Source organism: Acartia tonsa, chromosome 7, assembly GCF_053477335.1.
Source record: "Acartia tonsa isolate MP-2025a chromosome 7, ASM5347733v1, whole genome shotgun sequence".
NCBI classification, from domain to species: domain Eukaryota; kingdom Metazoa; phylum Arthropoda; class Copepoda; order Calanoida; family Acartiidae; genus Acartia; species Acartia tonsa.
Window position 1 is genome coordinate 17,645,403 of NC_137266.1, and position 10,813 is coordinate 17,656,215.

General features: G+C 30.9%; 1 protein-coding gene and 1 long non-coding RNA gene across 2 annotated transcripts in view; both read left to right on the forward strand.

The window, feature by feature from the left end:
- LOC145324995 (uncharacterized) overlaps positions 1–5,567 on the forward strand; it is a 94,020-nt gene extending 88,453 nt beyond the window's left edge. The window contains exons 22-29 of the mRNA XM_080167771.1: positions 136–292; positions 1,031–1,225; positions 1,488–1,538; positions 1,946–2,102; positions 2,388–2,518; positions 2,631–2,989; positions 3,746–3,811; positions 4,760–5,567. Coding sequence (XP_080023897.1) covers positions 136–292; positions 1,031–1,225; positions 1,488–1,538; positions 1,946–2,102; positions 2,388–2,518; positions 2,631–2,989; positions 3,746–3,811; positions 4,760–4,873 — 1,230 coding nt within the window. The 3' untranslated portion in view covers positions 4,874–5,567. The remainder of the gene's footprint in view (positions 1–135; positions 293–1,030; positions 1,226–1,487; positions 1,539–1,945; positions 2,103–2,387; positions 2,519–2,630; positions 2,990–3,745; positions 3,812–4,759) is intronic.
- A 2,285-nt stretch (positions 5,568–7,852) lies between these two features.
- On the forward strand, positions 7,853–10,413 carry LOC145324997 (uncharacterized). Its single transcript, XR_013881371.1, has 3 exons — positions 7,853–7,970; positions 8,664–8,723; positions 9,935–10,413. It is a non-coding gene; the product is annotated as an uncharacterized LOC145324997 (long non-coding RNA).
- The last annotated feature ends 400 nt before the right edge of the window (positions 10,414–10,813 follow it).

Sequence of the window (10,813 nt, forward strand, 5' to 3'; positions counted from 1 at the left end):
TTCATCATGTAATTTTTTGGCAATTTATATTAGTGTTCGTAAGGATTTAGGCTATTCAATGGGGTTTATGTTATCCTATAAATATGTAAAAACATATAAAAAATGCAGACTTTTCAATAAAACCTTTTTTTTCAGACTGGAGATAAAGAGTTTCCTCTGACGTCAACCCCCGGCTCAACGTACACAGCTCGAGGTCCCCAGCCCTGGATAAATCAGCGACATTCAGCATCCTCTCACAGCTATGATGACTTGTCTGATCAGTATGATTCTGCCGGCATGAACAGCAAGTCAGGTACAAACTAATATTACTACATATCTATCTATATATCAAAACATATAACTAAAAATATCAATCTCTATATAGTGGTTTTGACCTAGCCTTTAGTAACTTTATGTATGAAGAGAGAGGGAGGAATGGGTAGGTAAATAGAATAAAACCACCCAAAGACCTAAATTTTAATATATAATAGCCAGAACAGGATCTTCATATTGCATCAGTAAAATGAAGTACTTAATTTTGGGGGGAGGGGACAATACATTGTAGTAAAGACGACCTTTTTTATATGTTCCACAAATATTATTATAAATTTATTTCACTTTTTGGCTATGCCTCATTTCTGGGATATCATTAAATTCTAACTCCTGTTATGACTTTTAATATACTAGCGGCTACGCCCCTAGAGGCCTCTAGGGGCACTTGAGGAGGAGAGAGTCGAATTTGATAATTCAATTTCTTATTTTAGATTTTAAAAGAAAAAGTTTTAAAAAATTTACGATTGATGTTTATTTTTCGTTGAACTCTCTTTCTAAAATTGTTAAATTTTTAAAATTTTTTATTTCTTTAGGGAGGGTGGTGGTACCCTCCCCCAAAATAGTTATAAACCTTCCCGGGACATATGAGAATCTACCCTGTTAAGGAGAACCCAATCGGTTCAGCGGTTAGCGAGATCCTTCGGTACACACAGACAGACACACAGACAGACAGACACACAGTCATCCTGTTACTTTAGTATAAGGATTATAATTTTAGGGTATGCCAAAATTTTGCCAAGAAAGAAACTCCCTGTTGGCTCCGCCAATGACATATGGCCACCTCCGCCACCAGGTCAGGCCGGTGATCAGTGGCCAGCCAGGAGCTCCAGTCCTGGTCCAGATATGTGGGCCAGGAAGCCAGATGATAATATTATTCAGCCAAAGTTTTTGTTTCAACACCCAGTCTATACAGGTATGCATTTTATATGTTTTCATTTAACTCCTAAAAAACTTCTATTTGAATAACAATTTTAGGTTAAAATGGTGATATCTGAAGGACTTTAACTAATGAGTTCAAATATTAAGAAATTAACCTATTTCTAAAATTAATTTATTTCTTCATCTGTTGCCTCAGTACGTTCATTTATTGCAAAAAAAGATAAAAACTAGTATAATACATTTATTAATTTGTATAAATAAAGGTTATTATGTGAAATTTAATTATGTATTTTTAGGTGGTCATTCTGGAAATATGCTTGCAGGAAGTAGTTTACACCATAATACAGGTATGATACTCATTTTTATGTTGTCCCTCAATGTGCCAAGCGAGCTTAGAAATCCCCCTTTACCCTTATTTTCAAAACAAGTTGGGTTAAAGTTATCCCTTATCTTTGCAGAGGCTATAACCTTAGGGGGACTATACCTGCAGTTCTCTAACCCTGTTGGGCTAACCTGAACCCAATATATATTCTAGCTAAATGCCTCCTTTCAAAGGTATTCGCATAAGTATGAAAGCATTTAATTGTAATCTTACCTTTAATTGAAAACAGACAAACTTATATCCTATAACGTTTTTACGAAAAGTTTTTGTTTGTATTTAAAATTTTGTAAAGTAACAATGATTTAAGCTCCTTTAATAACATTAAACATTTGAAAATATTTTTTATTTATTTAATAATTTTTATGTATCTAGGACGTCCATCTTCAACAGTGCGCAGCGTTGGTAATCTTACCAGTAATAGTAGTAACGGCAGGAAACGTAACAAATACCACAAAATTGGACCTAGAACCTTAAACCCGCCTGCCCGCTCTGCAGGAAACAGCACCGGACTTGTTAACCCTTACTCAAGGTAATCATTAATTTTGCAGTGGTAGAGGTGACTTTGGACTGATCTGGTACTGGTACCCAAAGTTTTATGATTATCTTATTCGTTGTCTAGACACTTTTGGGTACGTTTTGATTACATTAAATTTTGATTGGTTGGTTACAAATTATTAGTGTCCAAACTAATAATTTTAATCTACAGAAGGGATAAGTTTGTTATCATACTGTTTATTAGGATTAATTTATCGTTAATTGTCTTATTGCTCAAGATTGGACAAAAACGACCAATACGAACCTTATTTAAATTCAGGGTGCCAATACGGATAGAGACAGAACTAGAAAGGTTGCCCTCCAGTGAAGCATGTCCAGGTCCTATTCCTGGAGCCAGTATGAACAGCAGTAGTATGAACTGTAGACAGGGCTTTCCTGTCGGACCATCAGGTTCGTGTGTTTTTCTTTATTTATAAAAAAAAAGATAATTATGAAACTCATGGCGGTTGAAATTGGCGTGAGTAACTGCACTAAAACAAAACTAATTATAAATCTGTTACAGGTAGTAACAGTAATCTTCTAGCCATTTCCACAGCTCACAGCACCGCCACAAGCGGCGGAGTTTCTAATACACCGTTAAAATCCGCCAGTGAACACCAAACCGACTCCTCAAATGCTCCCGAATCGCCGGGCGGATGCGGCTCTGAAGTACCACCGCCCCACCGCCTAATCAACCCCGAGATCTACGCCCGGATACCGTTAACAATGTCGGCGAGTATGTACACGCCGGATACGGGGATGGCCTACACAAGCGGCGGCGGGGTTACCCGGTCTTTCAGTTCTGGGCCGTTTTTATCCAACCATAGCAGCAGTGTTTATGGAACTGGAATGGTGAGGATTCCCCAATACTCCGAAAATGAGGTAGATTCAAGATATTTTGGCGTTTACCCTCAAAGTGCATTATCGGGCACAAAAAGCTACCATCCCCCCCCCCCTCCTTGTTTTAAAATAAACTAAAAATAAAAGATGGGTGGTATTACTTTCTGTGTTTGTTTTTCACTGTAGGTCAAATTAGGGTGGGTTCTAATGGAAACAAGGTAGTCCCGCAGGTTAATGGGCATAATTATTATTAATTTAATTATTGAAAAATAAAAGCACTTTGATGGAAAACCGTTTTTTTATTTACGCTGTTGTATAACTATAACAAAACGCAAAATTGGAATAGATTTAAATTAACTAAAATAGAAATAGAGGCATACATACTTGATTTCATAAATGAGATTTCATTATTCATAACTAGGTATGCCTATCTTAATCATGGATAAAATCCTAATATTTAGTAATTGCTACTCTTATAATTGCAAAAATAAGGAAAATCATTTTAATTAACTGTTTACATTATATTTGCTTATTGAAGTATTACAAATTTTAAAAAGTAACTTTATACATATTTATTCTTTTTCATATGTTTTTTTTCCAAAATTAAAACTGTTTGCTTAATTTATAATTTTTAAAAAGTACAAGTTAGTGATTGTAATGTCTTTAGCATGATTTTACCAATAATATGACATAGAAATAGAATATTAAAAATTAAAAAGAAACTTTTAATTATGAAAAAATTTCTGTTGTCCATGATCAAAATTGTGAATACTCAAAAATCATATTGCTATTATTAAGGAAAGTGAACAGTTAGCCACTGATATTGAACCAGACGTATTAGAGGACGATGAAACATTTAATCAGGTAAAAGTAGTAATCTTTTATTTGTCTGTAGCGAAGGCAAAGTATCTCGCTAACTGCTAGACCAATATGGTCCTCCTTTACAAAGAAGCCTCATATAGGTCTCGGGATGGTTTTAGGTTATATTTTATATGTATAAAAAAGTCTAGGTATGGCTTTAGGCTATTTTCTGCTCTTTCAAATCCCTTAGAATATAGAGACCCTAGATGCTATGGGCTCAGCCCTAGTATGATTATATAGAATTAATTTACAATTTATTCTTGGTAAACTTAAAATCTATTTATATTTCTTTACACCAGTAAAAATATACTTTGTAATTTAACTTGGGAAGGCTTTCTTAAAGTTAAAGATATGGGGGTTTGAAGACTGTTTTGATAAATTTCTATCAAACTAACTTACAAATATTTGGTGATGAAAAAAAAGTTTTATTATTTATTATACAAGTATTAGTCAACAAACCAATTTAAACATAAAGTAGCAAAGTTTTTTTGTCTGTAACTGAATCGATTGAGGTTTTCATTTCGGAAATGCTTTAAATGGGTTCCAGGATGGTTATAGGCAATTTTATTTATAGATTTATGTCTTGAGATTGTTTAAGGCTATTATTTTGTTCTTTTCTACCCCTTATAATGCAGAGCCTTTTAGAAGCCAGATGCACAGCTGCTGGTCTTTAAGAGTAAAAGATTCGGGTATAGTCCCTTTCGTGGCGATTCTTTGTTTTTTTTCACAGTAGCTTTTCTCCTATTTCTAGCTCCTGCGAGTGACTCTAACAATGAAGGGCCAATTCCCTAACCCTGTGCGGCAATCACCTAACCCATTATAACCTAACCTAACCTAAAACAAACTATCAAAAGCCACTTTAAGAATACGATAAATTGCCCCTTCAGGGGCGTTGCCATGAAAGGGTCTATTCTAAAAGATTCTTATATTCACATTATTGTATATATTAAGGATGAGTATACAGATGATTTAACCAGTGACAATGCAGATGAGGATGAAAGTGTGGATGAAAATTATAAAGCAATCACGGACCAAGCTCTTGGCATTCAATCTTCAAAACATTAATTCGTCAAAATATAAAAAATACTCTAACTTTTTTGTGAAAAAATCTTCAAACTAAAATAACAAATCGTCTAAATTTTATTTAGGAAGATTTCAAGAGCTTATATTTTTAGTGAAATAATAAAAAAAGTGAAAATAAAGTGAGAAAACCTGAATAATTATAGAACACATTTGAGTGTTTAAAAAACTCTTAAAACAAATATTAATTAATATAGAAAATAGAATGAGAGAGATAAAGTTGTTTTTGTGAATAGTTTATAGAAATTTACAAAATTATTTTAAAGTCAGTCCAAAATCTATTCAATAACTTCTTTATGACAAATATTGTTTTTTTTATACAAATGCAATAACAATTCTTTTTAACAAGATTAATATTTTAATAGGTTGCGCAGCTTAAACTAAAAACATTCCATAAAACTATTATACTTTTCATTTATAAAGTGGCTGCGTTTCTATATAAAAAGACAAATAAGTCATAATTATTTTTTTTGTTTCTATGTATTACTGTTGATTAAACTCCAGTTTAATTGTGTCATATTTTAGTCATTTTACTCAAATAAATTATTTGTATTTTTTTAGTTTTTTAAAGGGTATTAAAAATATGTGCCAAGTAAAAAAAGCAAATTTATATAAGAATAATATACTATTAATTTTATTTTAAATGACACCTGTTTTAAATATAATTATATATTACTTATCCTTTATTCAAAGTTGAAGGGATAGGATAATGGATAAATACTTTATTCCTACAAACCGTTTATTTGAAATTTTCTAATTTAAGTTAAACTTTAAAAATCAGGAGCCTACAATAATAATAGATTTCATATCCCTTGTCCTATCACTGTGACCCTATCTTTTTTTTTGTTTTGCAAATATTGTTTTTTAGTCATTCTGTTCAGCATAAGATATTTTTATAATTTTCATAGTTTTTAGATATCTATAATTTTAATAAATAAAAAAAAAACATTTTTAACAAGAAAACTTTCCCCCAAGATAAAGTGAAGGGGGTATAGGGGAAATCCTCCCCCCCCCCCCACTTGTGGAGGCATAACCTACTTTTTTTTCACTTCCAAGATATTTACAACCCCCCCCCCCCTTTTGCTAAAAATCTTGTGCACGCCACTGGTTCTGGGATTGCAATTGTATATAAAGTGTTGACTTTGAACTTTTTAAGGATGGCTTTTGAACATATTAGGATTAAAAATTAGAGAAAAATATTTAAGGGAACTGTGCCGACTTTTAATTAGGTCTTTGAATATCAGCAAATGGCATCGTAGATATTAACACAGCCAAGTCGCTATAAAAGAGCAGAAAGCCATTTGCTAGCAGACAAAAAAGGTCCCAAAGACCGGGGTCAGATAGTTGTCTTGGTTTTACATCTTTACTTAATAAATCTATTTTTTAAAGAATAGCTATGCTTCAAAAAATATGGATATTAAAAGTTATGAATTATAAAAATTATTTATGTTGAAAAAAAGATCTCAATAATTAAATCTGTGATAATTAATTCTAGATCACTTTAGATCTTTCTAGATCAACTATGATCAACAATATTCTAGATTTTTCTATAATATATGTATGTGTCCAGATTATAATAGATCCATTAAAGGCAAAAAAATATTTTTATTTAATATGAAAATAACCCTCCGAATTCATAACCTAAACATTATTTAACTAGACCTTTAAAAAATTGCATTATTTCCAAAATTTCTAAATTCACATTTGTTAAGTTATTTTTAATGGATCTATTTTGATGTGAACATAATGCCAATATCTTGATTTATCTAGAGAAAATATTTTATGTTAATTTTTTCTAGACAAAAATACTTTATCAATTAAATAATGTAGATTATCATGTCAGTTTCTTTGCAAATAAATTTTAGAATTTTTAGTTTTTGTACTTTTAGAAGTGTATATTATAAATCGAGTAGATGGATGTTCGTTAGTTTGACAATGAAAGTAAAATTAAACCAGAAATGATCAATATAAAATGATTCATATGTTACTAAACAAACCTCATATTGTATCACACACTTTTTTAAAAAGAATAAAATGTATTTCGTAGCCTTTTTTAGGTTATGTTATTTTTACCCGAGGAAAGGTTAGAAGGGCACCAAAATTAAATTTAGGGTAATGGTTTAGGTGGTCAAGAAATAGACTGGAGTAAAATTAGCTAAGAATGTAATTGAAAGGAGAAAATAATTATTTTGCCATAATTATCTATTGTAATGTACAAAGCCGCCTAGGTTATAAATTTTCAATAGAATAAGCAAAAATGATGCTAAAAAAGAAGGTAAAATATTATGATTATGTAATAAAAACATTTGACTGAATAATTAGCGACCTGTAAATTAGGGATAATTATGTCACAATTCATTTAAGCGAAGCCAATTTTCAACTAAAGAAACAAAAATGAACCAATAGGTATTACTTGATATGATCTAAAAACAAAACAGCATAAAACCATTCTGAAACCTAAATATTTGAAGCTTTACTCGAATAGAGAACTCAATTGTTTCTGTTATCGAAATTGAGCTAAATTCACCTATAATATTCCTATTTATAGATTAAAATAAGTATTTAAAACAGGGTGAATTATATTAGAAATACACTAAACTACTTTTAATTGAACAGAATGCTCTTAATGCTTTATTCCAGTGATCTTAAAGGTTAAGACAATGGATAATTATTTACATCTCCAATGAGGCTGCACAAAATTTTTTTTCTGTAGATTAAAATTATTGGTAGAAATTTTGAAACAAATTTTGAAACAAACCAAACAGAATTCACTAAAAGTAACCAATGTTTTGTTGCTAACAAATAATAAAACGTGGTTATAAACTTAGGGTACTAGCTAAATTTACAGTCTAATATTCCCTCCCTCCTTGACTTCAACCAATGCTTGTTACGTAATATTTAATTAAGTGTCCATTTTCATAAATTTTTTTAAAAGCATAAATATCCATGTTCGTGAAGTTTCGTGCCACTTGTAAACTATATCACCGGTAAATTAAATGTTTCAAATTCAAGAAAATATTGATTTATTATTTTAATATTAGTTCTTTTGCCAACATGAGGTTAACTGTCTGGGCGTTTTTCGGTGCGTATTTTTGTTTATTATGTTGTGTTTTTAGTAGCGAAGCTACTCAATAATTAATTTTATATGTTCGTCCGTATGGTAATTTTCTCGACTTCTGTTTTAGATAAATTACTGACTTTTGTTGTTTAAAGATACGCCTTTAATCAGAAATTATTTTTTTCTTCTCTTTTTTTATGACAATTGAATATTTACTTCAGATTTGTTTTTTGGGCTTCGGTACTTATGTATGTTGTCATCCTTGTTCATTGTTATCATTGTTTGAAGTGAAGTTTAAATCCTGACAATAATATTCATCCAGCTTCTTAAAACCCAGTTGCATTCGGATGTCTATTTTTTTGCTTTGCCCCAAGAGGTTTAATTACATCTTCTATTACCTACCCAGCCGAAAAAAATGCGAATGGATCGCAAATCTTTTGGGGGGTTGGGGGTTTCCCACCCCCCACGAAAATAGCCTAAAACCACCACAGGACCAGTAGGTATATTCCCTGAAGATTAGAATCTGATCGATTCAGTGGTTACCGAGATCTTAAGGGACAGACGGACAGACAGACAGACTGACGGACGGACAGACATCATTCTACTTTGTATTATAGATATTATATACGAATAGATATACAACCTAAAAATTTTCTGGAATTATAAAGAACTTTGATTTACATTTTAATATCTGTAATAATTTGACCTTCATTTCAGTTGTTCTTATTGGAATAAGCTTCGCCTATCCCGTCGCTGAAGACAGCTTTGAAGAAAAGGGTATGTATTTATACCTTTTTGTACCTACTCTATAATTAGATAAAATGTCCGTGCGTCTATCAACCAGTCGTTTTTTACTGAAGAATGTTAATAAACATAAATTCCTTAAAATAGCTAACATCACGGCGAATGGGTTAAATTAGCCAGTAAATATAAAAATCACAATCAGTAATTAAGAAAAATCTAGCTAACATACTACTTTGTGTGATAGTTATCGTATTTTTTAATAAATAATTTTAATCATGTTATGAAACTAACAATTAATTGGAAGTGGTATGGGAGGGCCCGGGGTATAATAAATTAATAAATATTCAAAGAAATAAGTTTATTTTCAATAAATCATGCAATTTAGCAATTAATCATTTGTTTTTCATCACCAATTAAGTTTTTGCACAGCTGTTAATTAATTGAAAATTTTGCGATAATTGAGCTATCAAAGTTTGTCAAAACAGCTGTACTAGTATTTTTTTAATGATTATATAAAAGATTTATATTTTCCTTGAGGGAAAGGACATTGGAAGAGAAATAGATGTTCTTAAAAATTTTTATTCATAAATTTCTCCCTTTATAGCTGTTAAAAATCTATACATCAGGATTCAGAATACATCTTTCTTAAACTTAATCAAGACAAAGTTGATAGCAATAGATAGTACATTTTCTTAACGATAACACTTTCACACAAATTGACTGTTGAAAACTGTAACCCCCCCCCCCTTTTTTTTTCTAAATATTTTTAAAATAAAGCGAGATTTGTTTTTTTCTATTACTAACTCCTGCAGAGGGCTCAAACCCTGAGGAACCTATATATATAATAAACTAACTTTACCTGATATAAAGTAATAAAAAACAAAACCTATTTATTTTAAAAGTAAGAGGGAGGGTCAACAAGGTACTTAATTGGTAATCGTATTAAAATCAATTTTGTATAAACATAATTTTAATTAGACACTCTGTTGTTTTTATGTGGAATCTTTAAAAAATAGGGTTGCTGCATCGCTGGTAAGGCAAATATTTTTATATTCTCCGAAATCACATTAGAAAACAAAAATTTAAAATCATAAACAAGCTTTATTTAATTTTTGAAGATTTGTTATGTAAGTTTGGAGGATTTTTCACAAATACAATTTTGCCTCACCAGCGATGCAGCAACCCTATTTTTTTAAGAATCCACCTAAGGTCCTAACTGATGTCACTAAAATTTCTATTGTTAGCGTCTGTGGCTGAAGGGGCGCTTGACGAGGCATCAGACAGAGGACGGTTGTGCCATCAAGAATGTGAGAAAAACAAAAATGGAGAAAAGGAGTGTAAAACTATTTGCTTCAGAGTTACAGCCAAACCTCAGAAAGACAAGAATAATAACAAAAACAAAGATCAAAATAATGGCAAAGGCAAAGGACGCAACAAAAATAGAGGTTAATTAATCTTTGATACCTCTAATGCATTTTTATGACATAGAAAATTTTGGAACATTTTATATTAAGCATTTAGCAAAATTTAACGAAACAAAAAAATACAGTCTAAATTATTAAAAAAAATTCTGAAAAACTACCTTAAAATAAGGATGCCCGTCTATCTAAAGGATTTTCGTCAATTTAATAGTTGAATTCATACTTCTTGTAATAAATATTTATTTCTGTTATTCTGTTCATTAAAAACAATAAATTGTATTTGTCAAAAACTATTACAAAAAGAATTATTTGAAAAACAAAGATGCAATCTTTAAATATAAAGCTCTTCAAAATATGATAAAGCATTAAACAACCTTCAAAGCAAAGCTTAACATTTATAAGATTACTCAAACATAAATATACATAAACATTTGGTATTCGTTTCTTAAAATCATTTTGTTTCATTATTTGTATCTATCTATTCTTTTGTTTTAAAAAATAATCCTTAATACTCCCAACTAACTAGCTAGGACAATTAGATAAAAGTCGAGAATTAAAAGGTAGAAGAAGTTTTGTCCTTGTCCATAGCATCTGAGTTTTACTTCAAATTTCCCGCGGTAAAATATCCCAAAACTTGCCCAACTATTCACCAATTCAAAGACAATTCTTTAAGCATCAACCAACAACTGAATTTAAGAAACA